The 13,761-nt window shown below is 43.7% G+C and overlaps 1 protein-coding gene across 2 annotated transcripts in view; it reads right to left on the reverse strand.

Annotated features, from left to right (window-relative positions):
- Positions 1 to 13,761, reverse strand: part of LOC144494807 (methylcytosine dioxygenase TET2-like) — a 178,447-nt gene that overhangs the window by 31,899 nt on the left and 132,787 nt on the right. For both annotated transcript variants that reach the window (XM_078214172.1, XM_078214170.1), the window contains 2 exons: positions 5,417 to 5,510; positions 2,314 to 2,522 (listed from right to left, as the gene is read on the reverse strand). In XM_078214172.1, coding sequence (XP_078070298.1) covers positions 2,314 to 2,522; positions 5,417 to 5,510 — 303 coding nt within the window. The remainder of the gene's footprint in view (positions 1 to 2,313; positions 2,523 to 5,416; positions 5,511 to 13,761) is intronic.

Below are 13,761 nucleotides of genomic sequence, written 5' to 3' on the forward strand. Positions count from 1 at the left end.
TTTCTAATTGGGGACCAATTTTGTGAGTTTTCTGGTCTGAATGAAGGGGGGTTTGGAGTTGGATTGGGTCCAGAGATTGCTTTTTGAATTATCTTGCTATCCTGTAAATCATGCAAATAGTAGGACAATGATCCAAAAAAGTGTATTGGATGACAACACTGACTGCTGCAGTCATACTTTATGCCGAAGGTTTGGCAGTTTTGGGGACTGAGAACTAGAAGGACTCTGCCAGTTTTAACTACATCATGAGAAAATGATGTAACATGGTCCATTGAATTTCCATATTGAATAGCAGTTTTATCTTGAAAGATTTACTGGTGTAGGATGTGAAGGGGCAATTGCTGACTGTGAATTACAGGAACGTCTGCAGTTGACCAGAAGAAAAAGGGGAGAAGGAAGGATTAATCTGCACAGCATGCGTAACCAAATGCAATCCTAAAGATCGCATTTGCATGGGGGAGGGCAGTGGAATTTGGGATCTGGCACTCTCGGTGGGCACATTTTAGGAAGTGGATACATTCACGGCTCGTGATCTTCCTGCATGTGCTTCCTGTGGACCCTGCTGCTTACTGATAGCATACGCAATGCTGGAGAAAATTCGCCCACTACATTATCAAACTTTATTTCCATCTTGGGCCATTGAAAAGCCTGTTCACTGATGCTGCACTGGCAGCTCGGAGCCTAGTCTGTAGGGACTGTGGATTTTAGAATCAGAACTTATTTGCTCCCTACAGTGGGTTGGTTCTGAGAACCCAGCAAAGCTAAATGAACACTTCATGCTTCAGCAATACAATTCTCAAATAGTCAAATGCATTTTTCTTTCTTTACTCGTTCATGGGATGTGGGCATCGCATCCAACATTCGCAAGATAAACTGGAGGCAGAGCCAAAGTTGCATCACCTTTCCCACAGATCAGGGGTCAGCAGGAGAGGTTTGGTGCTATGAGCCCACGCTAGACTGAAACACTTGTCATTAGACCATAAGTCATAGGAGCAGAATTAGGCCACTCAGCCCATCAAGTCTGCTCCGCCATTCAATCATGTTTTTCTCATCCCCATTCTCCTGCCTTCCCCGTAATCCCTGACTCCCTTATTAATCAAGAACCTATCCATCTCTGTCTTAAAGACACTTAATGACCTGGCCTCCACAGCCTTCTGCGGCAAAGAGTTCCACAGATTCACCACTCACTGGCTGAAGAAATTCCTCCTCATCTCTGTTCTAAAAGATCGTCCCTTTAGCCTGAGGTTGTGCCCTCTGGTTCTAATTTTTCCTACTAGTGGAAACGTCCTCTCCATGTCCACTCTATCCAGGCCTCACAGTATCCTGTAAGTTTCAATAAGATCCCCTCTCATCCTTCTTAATTCCAACGAGTACAGACCTAGAGTCCTCAACTGTTCTTCATACGACAAGTTCTTCATTCCAGGGATCATTCTTGTGAACCTCCTCTGGACCCTTCCAAGGCTAGCACATCCTTCCTTAGATATGGGGCCCAAAACTGCTCACAATACTCCAAATGGGGTCTGACCAGAGCCTTATACAGCCTCAGAAGTACATCCCTGCTCTTGTATTCTAGCCCTCTCGACATGAATGCTAACATTGCATTTGCCTTCCTAACTGCTGACTGAACCGTAAAAGAATCTTGAACAAGGACTCCCAAAGTCCCTTTGTGTTTCTGATTTCCTAAGCATTTCCCATTTAGAAAATAGTCTACGCCTCCATTCCACCTTTCAAAGTGCATAACCTCGCACTTTTCCACATTGTATTCCATCTGCCACTTCTTTGGCCACTCTCCTAACCTGTCCAAGTCCTTCTGCAGCCCCCCTGCTTCCTCAATACTCACTGTCCCTCTACATATCTTTGTATCATCTGCAAACTTAGCAACAGTGCCTTTGGTTCCTTCCTCCAAATCGTTAATGTATATTGTGAAAAGTTGTTGTCCCAGCACTGACCCCTGAGGCACACCACTAGTCACCAGCTGCCATCCTGAAAAAGACCCCTTTCTCCTCACTTTCTGCCAGTCAGCCAATCCTCTATCCATGCCAGGATTTTACCCTTAACACCATGGGCACTTAACTTATTTAACAGTCTTCTCGAAATCTAAATAAATCATGTCCACTGGCTCTCCTTTATCTAACTTCATTCACAGGACCCTAACAATAACACAGTCTTTCATCTGTTCACCATGGCTGGATTTTATTCCAGGTCACTGTCTCTCAGGCTCCCTCCTGCTCTCTGAATTGACCTATTTACAGGCAGCAGTGCACAGTGAGGTATTGAAACTACAAAATAATTGCAGAATCCTGCATTTCATACTCTTCATTTAGTGCACATCTGCGGCTTGTTAGGGCACCGTGCTTCCTCAGGGTTTCGGTGAGCTCCACATACAGTCTGTCGGCAAATTGCAATGGGATTCCGTCCCACACGAGGATCAGAACGATAACCACTGCTGTGTCACAGGAATGGCCAGCTCGCTCTCGTACCAGGCAGAGCAATTTCTCTTCGACACCGCTTCGCCGAATTACCTGGAGTCATCAACAAAAAAAAGTTTAATGATTGAATATTCAACCCTCCACTCACAGAGCCTTCATTTCAACTCCACTGCTGTCCCTTTAGGAACATGAGAACAAGAGTAGGCCATTCAACCTCTCAAGTCTGTTCACCCATTCAATTAGATCGTGGCTAATTTATACCCTGGGGTGATTTATCTGGCCCCATGCACTCATGCGCCGAGCATACTGGAGCCATGCGGGGTCGGAGAATTGCGGGGAGGGGCCGAGTGCATTTAGCACCGGTGAGGACATCCTTTGGGATCCTCTACGCCCTAATGTAATCCGCTGGGAGGGAACCAGATTAGCATATTTAAATATGCCGAGTCAGTTTCAATCCAGATTCTTCTTGCTCCCAGGATTCTCCAACCCTCGGACACAACTGGAACCCAGTGCAAATCACTACTGGTCTCCACAAATGGAGACCAGGTGTGACGGTCACGCCAGGGAGCTCAGAGGCCATTGAAGCCCCCGGCTGATCGGGGACAATCTAGCACGGCCCCTTCGCACCCTGGCAGTCCCTGGAACCCTGGCGGTGCAAGGTTGGCACTGATGGTGCCTGAAGGGAGCAGGGCCTGAAGAAAGTAGGGCCTGAAGGGGACAGATTGGGAGCCAGCAATCTATGTTGGGGGCATGGGGATCAGGCTGGCAACCTTATGTTGTAGGGGGGCAGAACTTGCCATCAATGAGGGGGGATTCCAATGTCCACGGGGGGAGGGAAGGGGTTTCATTTTGAAATCAGGATTTCCTTTGAAAATGGCTCCCCAATTGCTGTGAATCTGGGCATGCCGGCGTGGTTAGGTCTTGCCTCTATCTGAACCGGTGCAAAACTTGCTCCGCTCCCAAGAAGTTACAAAGTGCAGGAAGATCATGATCAGATTCGCACCAGATATGCCAACGCGAATCACACTAATTTTCTTGCACTTAGTTTTTGGAAAATTCTGCCCTTTATCTCCAACTGCCCATCTTTATTTCAATACCTAATCTTAAGCTTCAATAGTTGTTCTTTTCCCGCAGATGTGGAGCAATATTTTCCATCAAATACATGATAGCTAAAGGCAAAGGAAGGTGGTGGGGTGGTGGTGTTTGTAGATTAGAAGATTTCCTTTATGCATTGGAATACACTACTTGAAAGGCTGATGCAAGCAAATTCAATGAGGGCTGGAATTCTGCGGCCTCACATGCCCCGTGCCAGCGAGAACAGAGAATTCGGAGCTCAGCAAAATCTCTGTTCATAGCAGCAGAACCGGAGAATCCCAGCCACGGACAAGGCGGAACTTTCCAAAGGAAATTGAACACACTTGCAAAGGAAAATTCTGCAGGGCTAGGTGAAGGACAAGGGAGTGGGATGAATTGGATAACTTTTTCAAAGAACTGGCATAGACAAAATGGGCCAAATGGCTTCCTCCTGTGCGATTCCATGGACCTCTCTTTTCACTGCGTCAACTATCTCCGAACTTCAAAATCAGTAATTACTACTTTTAAATAGGTGCTAGTTTGATAACTTAAACATATTTTCTGTATTGCATTTCAAATATAATGGCTGTTTTTATGTAAGTAATGTGTATCCTGAGAAAAATTTAAATGTTATGAAGGAGTGAACAGTGGATGGCTTGACGGGCCAAATGGCCTCCTGCATTGTAAATATTCTTTAATTCTATGATGTCTACGTATCTCAATATCAAGTGTCTCAGCCATACTTACAAGTCTGGAGTATAATGGAGCACTCAATATTCATCTGTATGGGTGTAACCAGAGAGTCTCCCCTTAAGATAGAGCACTTCACTTTATCCACCCAGTAACAGTGCTCAGACAACTACTTCTGATGACTGCACATGAGCAGTTAAATGTGGGAATCAAGAAGTCATTGTTCTGTTTCTCCAGAAGCTGCACTGTGACAACAAATGGCTGAGAGACTTGACGTTGAAATACGTGGAAATCATGGAATCCTTACAGTGCAGAAAGAGGCCATTTGGCCCATCGAGCCAGCACCAACAACAATTCCATCCAGGCTCTATCCCCATAACCCCACCTATTTACCCTGCCAATCCCTCTGACACTAAGGGGAAATTTAGCCTAGCCAGTTAAACTAGTTCACACATCTTTGGATTTAGGGAGGCAACCGGAACACCTGGACGAAACCCATGCCGACATGGGGAGAGTATGTAAACTCCACACAAACAGGCACCCAAGGCTGGAATCGTACCCAGGTCCCTGGCACTGTTAGGCAGCAGTGCTAGCCACTGTACCACCCCAGCCTGGAGTTCCTTTATTTATGTGACATATACAGACTAAACTCTCCAGAAAAATGTTGGGGCTTGTCCATTCCTGTGCAAGCAGTTTATTCTTTATTCAGAATCTGCTAATTCTTTATTACTGACAAACAACTTCTCTACCACTGAAAATTAGCTTTAAACATGGTGCCTTATTTCTTCATATTTATCATTGCTAAAGATTTTTAAAATAAATACTTAGTTTACTTTTTTGTTCTGTCTCTTTTATTTCTCTTTCCTAATTTCATTTTCCTGCTTTCTTTAGACTGCTCTCCAAACCTGATTTGGTACCCCATTCAATATTCCAACTGACATTTCCTAGTTCAGACACTGCGCTGCTCATTTCTGATTCTTCAGATACACAGTTGGCTGTTCACGTGGATTTCAGGTAGTCCTTCGACGACCCTGCATGTTTTTGGATATTTGGCTAACAGGAATTTCCAGTGTAAATGCATGTGTAAGGAATAACTAGCACCATCATTTGCTTCTCATCACAAAATCCAATCTCGTAAGTTGACAATTGAATACAAATCAGTAGAAACATTGTGCATTATCACATATCACAAATGTTGGTGAAATAGTGTTGCAACAACTCACCCATTTTGCAATAGGACATCCTTGACTGCTTTTGCCCTCTTTCCCGGTGTAAATTATTTTCTCTATTCTGATAGCACTGCCTTTCTCGCTTAACCTAGGGGGGCGGGGGGGGAGGAAAGAATTATCCCAAAGATTAATCATGATCACAGAATTAGAAACATCTTTTATTCAGAGTCTAATGTTCAATTTCCAACCTCCTTTTAAAGATTTATTCAATATCAGCAGAGGTTTGGAGTATACAGGTATCCAGCCAGACAGCATCCAGTCCTTAGTGGAATTTGAGTCACTATGACAGAGCTCTGCAGTGTACACTGATTGTGGACTGATGCTCCATGTATTTCAATGTTTGAGTGTTGTTTTGAATACTGTAAATACAGGACACATACATGGGCAGAATCATCAGCTTGGGAGATTTTGTGACACAAGCATCTATCTCTTCATGGGATCAAATTTGCAGTAAAGTTTGAGACCCAAGATGGTTCAACATCCAATTTTTGTGGTATTGTAAAGTCAGTCAGTGGAATAAGAAAAGCATGGGAAGAGAAATTTTCTGCTGGTTTATAGAGTGTGAATCTCAGAGAGGTGGCTCAGACCTGATGCACTTCAGACCGCCCCTTCACCTCACCCATTCTTTATCCCACTCCCACTGAAGCACTGAGCTTATGTGCTGGAAACGTAATTACAGTTTTGCTACTATACAAGGAAAGTAAGAAGATATAGATGGCAGAGTGCTCTGATGGAGATATTCTGAATTAGCGGACACTAATAGGAGGCAAAGAACAAGCTGCTGATTGAGGATAACTTTGAGACATCCTTCATCTTCAATTACAGAAATCACGAGCAAATCAGGCAAAGTCACTATGTTTACTGAGTCACGTGGACTTTATTACAAGCTCTTCAAATAACTCCAGGGTGGGAAGGCAGGGGGGGATCTAATTTCAAAAAGATTCCTATTAATAGCTATGGACTCAACCATTATGTTAGTTTAACATATTTGGCAGCAGCAAAAACCTTCAAGTCAGAAAGTTGTAACTTCCAAGTTTTACTCCAAACATGAGCGGCCAGGTTTACACCTCAGTGCAGACTTCCGAATGGCTCATTAAACCAAGGCTCCACCTACCCTCTGGGCTGAACCTAAAAAAAATCTCTCGGCAAAGTTCTCCTTGATGTCCTGGCTGATATTTTATCTTCAACAAACAGATTATCTCATTGTAATCACGCAGTCGCCTGTGGGATCTTGCTTTTTTTAAATGCATTTCCTACATTACAAACAGTGACTATACTTGAAAGATACTTGTTTACTGTTTTTAAGTGCTTGGAGGTGTTCTGAGGTCATGAAAGGTGCAAGATAAATGCAGGTTTGTTCCTTCCTACTTTTTATTCGAAGGAACATGCGATTTCACAGGGCAGTTACACATCTAAGTACCAAACTGTTACTTTAGATTAACATTGCTGGGCTTGACTGGAACCTCGAGTTGCCTCTGAACCTGCTTTGTTCTTACACATACCAGTCCACACTGGCTGTGTCAACTGGTTGTAATGTATGCTAACATTGTGCTAAGCTTAACATTAGAAAGGAGAAACAAGGTACAGAAATGATTGGGAGAGTTAGTACTGGAGTAAGAAATAGTTTGAGGTATTAGGTGGGGTCAGCCTCAGAGGAAATTTAGTACAATTGAATTCAGATTTACCCTGCATGAACATAAATGCTCAGAAGGTGGTAACTAATGTTGGTGAGCTCCGGGTGTGGATTGGCACATAGGAATATGATGCCTTGGTGATAATGGAGACATGCCTTGAAAAGGGCCAGACCGGGCACTAAATATTCCTGGGTACCAGATATTCAAGAAAGGTAGGGAGAAAAAAGAAGTAATAATATTAAGAATAATATTACAGTGCTGGAAGGGTTAAGGACAAAATTGGTTAGAGTTAGGAAACAATAGAGGTAGCATTACATTACCAGGTATAGTCGATAGGCCATGAGCTACTGAGGGGCGGGGGCGTGGGGAGAGAGTAAATTTGCAGGGCAATTAAAGAGAAATGCAAGAACTATATAGTAGCGATAATGAGGGATATCAATTATCTTAATATAGACTGGGATAGTAATGTTATTAAAGGGAATGAAGGGGGAATGATTCTGAAAGTGTGTTCAACAGAATTTTCTTGGGCAGTACATTTCTAGCCCAAAGAGAAAGGAGGCATTGCTGGATCAGATTCTGGGGAATAAGGTGAATCAATTTATTAAGTGTCAATAATGGGAATATTTAGCAAATAGTGAGCATTATATCATAAAGTTTCAGTTAGCTATGGAAAGGACAAGGAGCAATCTAGAGTAAAAGTACTTAATTGGAGGAGGGACAATTTCATTAGGTTGAGAATGGGATCGTCCCAGATTTGGGAGCAAATTGGAATCAAATATCAGTAGGGAAAAGTGATGGAACTATGGGCTGCCATCAAAGAGGAAAAGGTTCCGGTACATTCCCATGAAAGGGAAATATAGGACTAGCATTGCCAGAGCTCCCTAGTTGAGGAAAGAGTTAGACCAGGGGTTCCCAAACTCTGGGCTGTGGTCACAAGATGAAACTTTGGGGGCCGTGAGCTCCGAGGTAGCAATGGCTGTCTTGGAGCTCCAACTGAATGTTAACGACCTTGAGACCCCCCTTAAACCCTTTTTTTAAGTGCTGGGTGAGGCCAATATTTGGGGCCTGATTGCTGTTCTAAAAAAGACAGTGAAAATGTAAGTGCTTTTCATTTAAAAACCCTGCAGTTTAAACAGCCTCCTGCACTCAGCTCTCCAACCACCACCTGCCCGACCTGAAGCACCCACTGCTGTATTCCTCCACTCTAGCGGTGTCACAGCCATTTTCAAGCCACAAAATGGGGTCACAGTGGGGAAAAAGGTTGAGAAACACCGAGACAAACAGGAAGATGAAACAGTAAAAAGAGGGCTTATGACACGTCAGGTTGACAATGCAAGTGAGAACCAGGCTGAACAGAGAAAGATCAGATAGGAAGCGACAAAGGAAACAGAAGGAGCAGAAAGAGAGTATGTGAAAAGGCTGGAAGTTAATGTGAAAGGGAAATCACTCAAATAGTAAAAGGGTCAAAAGAGGAAGAGTGAGACCAATGGGGAAGCAGAGGCCGTGACTGCACCTTGATTCTGCCTTTACCGAGATAGAAGATGTTCATAGAAATTCATAGAAATTCATAGAAACCCTACAGTGCAGAAGGAGGCCATTCGACCCATCGAGTCTGCACCGACCACAATCCCACCCAGGCCCTACCCCCACATATTTTACCCGCTAATCCCTCTAACCTACACATCCCAGGACTCTAAGGGGCAATTTTTTTTTTAACCTGGCCAATCAACCTAACCCGCACATCTTTGGACTGTGGGAGGAAACCGGAGCACCCGGAGGAAACCCACGCAGACACGAGGAGAATGTGCAAACTCCACACAGACAGTGACCCGAGCCAGGAATCGAACCCGGGACCCTGGAGCTGTGAAGCAGCGGTGCTAACCACTGTGCTACCGTGCCGCCCCTATGTTGCCAAAGTCATAGTGAAAGAGGAGGATGTTTGGATAGCTGATGGACTAAAAAATGATAAGGAGGAGATATTAGAAAAGATGCCTTACTTAAAGTTGTTAAGTTTACCAGGACCAGGTCAAATTCATAGAAAGCATAGAAACCCTACAGCACAGAAAGAGGCCATTCGGCCCATCGAGTCTACACCGACCACAATCCCACCCAGGCCCTACCCCCATATCCCTACATATTTTACTCACTAATCCCTCTAACCTACGCATCTCAGGACACTAAGGGGCAATTTTTAGCATGGCCAATCAACCTAACCCGCACATCTTTGGACTGTGGGAGGAAGCCAGAGCACCCGGAGGAAATCCACGCAGACACGAGGAGAATGTGCAAACTCCACACAGACAGTGACCCAAACCGGGAATCGAACCCAGGTCCCTGGAGCTGTGAAGCAGCAGTGCTAACCACTGTGCTACCGAGCCGCCACAATTTCAAAATTCATGAGAATAGTTCCAGGGATGAGGAACTTCAGTTCTGAAGATAGTAAGGATTGTTTTCATTGGAGAAAAGAAGGCTGAGAGATTTTATAGAGGAATTTAAAATGAAGAAGATTTGTACAGAGTAGATAGGAGAGGTTGTTCTCATTCATGAAAGGGTCGAGAACGAGAGGGCACAGATTCATAGTTATTGGTTATAGAAGCAAAAATGGCATGAGGAAAAGCTGTCATCGAGTAGTTAAGGTCTGGAATGCATTGCTTGGGAGTGTGGTGGAGGCAGGTTCAACTGAAGTATTCAAAAGGGAAGTAGACTGTTATCTAAAAAGGAAGAAAGTGCCATTCTCCCACCTTTGACTGTAATCCTACACTAAGTTAATTGTTCATTTGGAGAGTCGGTGCGTACATGATGAGCCAAATAACTTCCTTCTGTGGTAAGGTTCTGTGATTCTGAGTTTCAGGTACATTTGAGGTTACCAAGGTAAGTAAGCGTGAAAATTGCAGAGGTGCTGGCCATAATCTTCAAATTCTCCTTAGATACAGGGTGGTGTCACAGGACTGGAGAATTAAAAATAATACACCAGCAACTGCAGGCCAATCATTCTAACTTTGGTGGTAGTAAAGCTTTTAGAAACAATAATCCAGGGCAAAATGAATAGTCTCTTGGACAAATCTGGGTCAATTAAAGAAAGATAACTCAAATTTCCTCAGGACAAATTACGTTGAACTAATCTGATTTGAGTTTTTTTGATGAAGTACTAAAGAGGGTCCTGTGATTGATGTAGTGTATATGGAGGTTATTCATGAAGGCCCACCTTCTCAACCTTGCCCCTCGCCTGAGGTGTGGTGATCTTTAGCTTAAATCGCCACCAGTCAGTTCTCTCTCTCAAAGGGGAGAGCAGCCTATAGTCATCTGTGACTATGGCAACTTTACATTTTACAGTTACATGAACTTCCAAAGGTGATTGATGAAGTGCCACCACACGATTGTCAGCAAAACTGACAAAGTGGCTGCATGGATATGAAGTGACAGGAAACCAAGAGTAGTGGTAAATAGCTTTTGGATAAGAGGAAAATAGTGAGGTTCCCCAGGGATCCATAACAGGAGCACCATGTATTTAGAGAATGGATTTAGACTTGGATGTCGAGGGCACAATTTCAAAATCTGAAGATGACACAAAGCTGGGAAGTATTGTGAACTGTGAGGAGGATAAGGATCGACTTCGAGAGGGCATAAACAAGCTGGTGGAATGGACAGACACGGTGGAAGATGCAATCGAGCATGGAGAAGCGAGATGTGAAACGTTTTGGTGGGCAGAAAGTGGAAAGGCAATATAAACTAAGGATACAATTCTAAAATATATGCAGGAACAGGATGTGCACAAATTATTGACAGGGTAGGTTGTGAAAGTGGTTAAAAAGGCATATAGGATCTTTAGCTTTATAGAGGCATAAATAGGGCCAGATTTTCTCATCCCGACATGGAGCCAGAGTGTATCGACCAGGTTTTAAATTGTTAGCCGTATTTGGGATTCCTGTCCCTATTTCAGGCGTGGAATTGTTCAATTTCATCAGCTGGGAGAGAGAGTGGATCAGGAGCCTGCAAGCTGCTGTCCTGATGTTGCTGACACCATTGTGAAAATGGACATTTCGGAATTTGCTTCAACTACTCCATATGGTTGCAAGTTTTGAGTTCTCTCCATTCTCTGGGTAAATACATTCCTGTTGAATTTCTTACTGGATTTATTGATGACAATCTTATGTTTACACCACCTGGTTTTTTGACTCTCCCACAAGTTGAAACACCTTCTCTACATTTAACCAATGAATTTACATTGAAATTGACAGACTTGGAATTTCTGAAGTGCAGCCTATTTAGGTGGGTAGAGAGTTTGATGCCAATACAAAACAAGACTCTGCTTTTTCTCATTAATCGGTGTTAAATAGACATCTCAGCACAGGAGAAGGCCATTCAACCCTTCTGGTCTGTGATTAATTTAATCCCTGTCTGAGGGTTTATTTGACATAATTCCATTTTCAGTTCTCCAGTCAAACTAATCCCATTTCCTTTCCTATTTTCTCTTTTCCAGAACTCTTATCTAGAACATTTGTTAAGTGCTGTAATTGAGGAAGCACTTGTGCCCAAGCAAAGTCCAATAACTCTATGTGACAAAGTTTCTCCCCTTTCTGTATTTGCCTGAAGATCAAGGCCATCATGTGAAAAGAGTTTCATTAAAAAGAGTAACACAGACATCCAAATTGCCTGCTACCAAGTTGGGCTATTTGCTTACATGAGAAAGTTTTGTCTCTCGCCAGAAATTGGTGATGACAATAATCCTTTTGACACATCCAGCTTTCCACTTCTTCATTTAAAGACAAAACGTGAAAGAACTACCAATCAATCAGCCAAGCTCAAACTGATCTGCACCCTTAGGTTTCATTATTATTCTGTTAGCTCATCCAACTCACCGTAACAGTTCCCATGCCCTATCCATTCAGGCCTGCACATGTAAAGTGAGTCATTCTCTTTCAAAGACACCCTTTGCACTATTCAATTGAGCTCTTCTCCCAGACTGTAAATACTTCAAACCAAGTAAAAACAAAATGCAATAGCACAGATTTTACTCCCCAAAAAATGAAAGATTGGCGAAAAGGTTTGTGACATTGCAGGGATGATATCTGAGCATGCACATTGACTTCCAATTCCATGCTGTGCATTCAACCAGTGACTGGTCACCCCTGCCACACATCACACTCCCATCTCCACAACACATCACTCTTACCAGAAAAACACTGGCAGTAACAAGCATTTTGATTGAATGTTGAAGGAAATCTTTCATCCAATTTAGCAAGTTTCCTGCAGATGTGTACACTGTAGTTACATTAAAGTGACACATAGGCCCAGATATTTATTGGGGTGGGCCTGCGAGCAGCGGGAGGAATTTTGACTTCTCCAGCAGGCGCCCTTCCGATCAATGAAGTTATCTGCCCCAACTGATAGGTTTGGCTCTTTATGGTGCAGAGAATGTTCTGGAAGAGGCCAGAGCCCAGGAGGAACGAGGGAACCTGCAGCTGAGTTCGAGGGAGTATCTTTGGGCAGCATGGAGGGTGAGGGGCGGGGGTATTGGGGAATTGTTTGTCGATCCAGGAGGGAGATCTGATTACAGTGAGGTGGCCTAATGGAATGGGAGAGCCCAAATTTGACGGGGTGGAGGTGGTTGCCCCTTTGAAGTTGGGATGTGCTCTAACCCCAAATCAGGGATGCCTGACTAGTGAGGGATGGGATCCAACCTCAGTGTGCGGGTCCAGTATGCAGGTGGTGGGTCCAAGCAGGGTCACTCTGGTGGACTATGATGAAGCAGCTCCTACTCCTCTTGCCCTAGAAACAGTGCTGTAAAGACATTTCCATGAAGCCCTTGCCCACTCCCTTGAGCTGTCAACCTTCTCTCTGAGACATTGACAAATCCTGAAAGTACACTGCCCAGTGCTGACTAATTCCTCATGGAACCCATCATACTTAAAATACTTGATGGCAGTTTCAGGGAGCTGTCCAGGACACCTAAAAGAAAGGACCTCACAGGCTTAGCCTGTGCTCAATCTGTGACAGCTATCTTATTGCTAAACTGCTTTTGCTTTGTGTTGATTTTATATCCAAAAATGGGTGCTACACCTAACAAATTTTACACAAAGTTTTTAAATGGTAATGTTGAGGATTTTGATATCGCAGATCACTACTATGGAATCTTTAGGACTCGACAGGAATATTAATTTGTTGTTCCCATTAGTTTGCAGTTGTTTGTAGTAGTAGCTTTTGGTGTTCTAAATGTAGGTTTATTCACTAATGAAGCAATAACACTAAAACCAGCTGTTTGAAACCTCCAGACCCACGAAATTCAAGCAGCCAATCTGTCAAAGTTTCTGTGAGATTGTCACAATGTCTGGAAGAGGAAGAGTAAGTGAGCCAGAACCCAACTGAGGGAGGTGGCCTTCAAAGCTGCATGTGTAGCCCGTGAGCCTGAATTAAAACACTTGTCGATTAATAAAATCATATTTCATTAGTTCGTTTATGGGATGTGGGTATCACTGGATAGACCAACATTATTGCTCAAGGTGGTGGTGAGCCACCTTCCTGACCCTCTCCAGTCCATCTGATGTAAGTGCACCCACAGTGCTGTTAGGGAGGAAGTTCCAGGATTTTGACCCAGCAATAGTGAAGGAAAGGCAATATCCCAAGTCAGGATGATTTATGGTTTGGAGGGGAACCTGCAGGTGGCCATGTTCCCAGAAATACATGGAAACATACATAGAAAATGGA

The sequence above is a fragment of the Mustelus asterias genome, chromosome 6, assembly GCF_964213995.1.
Source record: "Mustelus asterias chromosome 6, sMusAst1.hap1.1, whole genome shotgun sequence".
Classification (NCBI taxonomy): Eukaryota; Metazoa; Chordata; class Chondrichthyes; order Carcharhiniformes; family Triakidae; genus Mustelus; species Mustelus asterias.